This window comes from Sinocyclocheilus rhinocerous, unplaced genomic scaffold (genome assembly GCF_001515625.1).
Source record: "Sinocyclocheilus rhinocerous isolate Xijiao unplaced genomic scaffold, SAMN03320098_v1.1 scaffold1441, whole genome shotgun sequence".
NCBI lineage: Eukaryota > Metazoa > Chordata > Actinopteri > Cypriniformes > Cyprinidae > Sinocyclocheilus > Sinocyclocheilus rhinocerous.
The window spans coordinates 1,457,151-1,458,648 of record NW_015654063.1 but is presented as its reverse complement, the minus strand read 5'-3'; the positions used below and the strand labels follow the sequence as shown (position 1 = coordinate 1,458,648).

The following is a 1,498-nucleotide window of genomic DNA, read 5'->3' as shown; positions in this document are numbered from 1 at the left end:
TTTTTTTTTGTGAAAAAAGAGGCTTTCTTCTGGCAAGCCTTCCAAACATGCCATACTTGTCTGGTCTTTTTCTAATTATACTATCACAAACTTGATCATTTAACATGTTAACTGAGGCCTGTAGAGTCTGTGGTGAAGTTCATGGGTTGTCTGCAATTTCTCAAAAGTATTGGATGGTATGATCTTGGGGTGAATTTCCTGGGACGTCCACTCCTGGGAGGATTGGTGTCTTCCACTTGTGAATAATCTTCCTCACTGTGAATGATGGACTTTAAATTGTTTGGAAATGGCCATATTACTCTTCCCAGATTGATGGCAGCAACAATTGCTTCTCTAAGATCATTGCTGATGTCTTTCCACTTTAGCATTGTGTTAAAACATACCAGAAGCCTCCAGACCAGCAAACTGCCAAAATGTCTGCTTTTATAGAGGTGATCACACTTGCTGATGATCAGTTATTAAAAGGTATTTGATTAGCAGTGCCTGACCATTACTTACACTCTTAATTCCTGTTAACAGTAAGGGGGTTACCCATGTTTAGTCACCTATGGCTTTTCCATTTTTGCCTAGTTTTTGTTAAATAAATAATGATACGGTGTGATATGTCATGTGTTGTTGATCATCTGAGGTTTTATTTTCCGAATTTTAAGACATGCCAAGGACCAGATGATCTTTTTTTTAATTATTATGTCCTGATAAGGAAATCCATTGAAATTTAATAGGTTGTCCTTTCTTTTTCACATGAATGTGTATATATATACAACCAGGAGGCCTTAGCAAACTTCCAATTGGACTGCAGGGTATTTAAATGAATGTTATTATTAATCTATTGAAGTTTGTTACACTTTATTTTAAGGTGATGTTGTTACAGTGCAATTACACAAATATAAGTAATATAAATTAACTTATTGGAAATATGCGAAATATAAATTAACTTATTTCTTGTAATTATGCATAATTTACTGTTATTGTTATATTAAATTCACTTTAAACTTTAAAATTAATTTAAATTAAAATGCTATAAAAACAATAAGATGTGAACTGAAATTATATATATTTTTTCCCCCATCCATAACTCTTGTTTTTATTTAAGAACATACAGTTCTTGAAACTTTTGAAAGTGTATCATGGTTAATTAATTTAATATATCAATGCTCACAGTTTCTTTTAATTAAAAATAAGTTTGAAAACAAGCATCTGTGTCATAACTGCAGCATATACATTATACATGCATATGAGCCTTTGTTACCATATATATGAAAAAAAAATTGTGATTTATAGTGCCGTTACCTGTTTGTTCATCAGGATGTATATGAGCGGGTTGATGACCGTGCTGCTCTTGGCGAGGAGAGAGGGGACCACACTGGCCACAGGTGAGATGATTCCTGGCCGGCCAAATGTAGCCATCATGGCCACGACACCGTACGGCATCCAGCACAGAAGGTAACACACCACCGTGGTGATAACCATGAACAAAAGGTGGTATTCCCGTTTCCGC

General features: G+C 34.8%; 2 protein-coding genes across 2 annotated transcripts in view; one reads left to right on the top strand and one right to left on the bottom strand.

The window, feature by feature from the left end:
• LOC107716800 (beta-galactoside alpha-2,6-sialyltransferase 2-like) overlaps window positions 1–1,382 on the top strand; it is an 84,819-nt gene extending 83,437 nt beyond the window's left edge. The window contains exon 7 of the mRNA XM_016523372.1: window positions 1,306–1,382. Within this exon, the coding sequence (XP_016378858.1) occupies window positions 1,306–1,316 (11 nt within the window). The 3' untranslated portion in view covers window positions 1,317–1,382. The remainder of the gene's footprint in view (window positions 1–1,305) is intronic.
• Window positions 1–1,498, bottom strand: part of LOC107716802 (vertebrate ancient opsin-like) — a 49,456-nt gene that overhangs the window by 8,341 nt on the left and 39,617 nt on the right. The window contains exon 4 of the mRNA XM_016523374.1: window positions 1,291–1,498. Within this exon, the coding sequence (XP_016378860.1) occupies window positions 1,291–1,498 (208 nt within the window). The remainder of the gene's footprint in view (window positions 1–1,290) is intronic.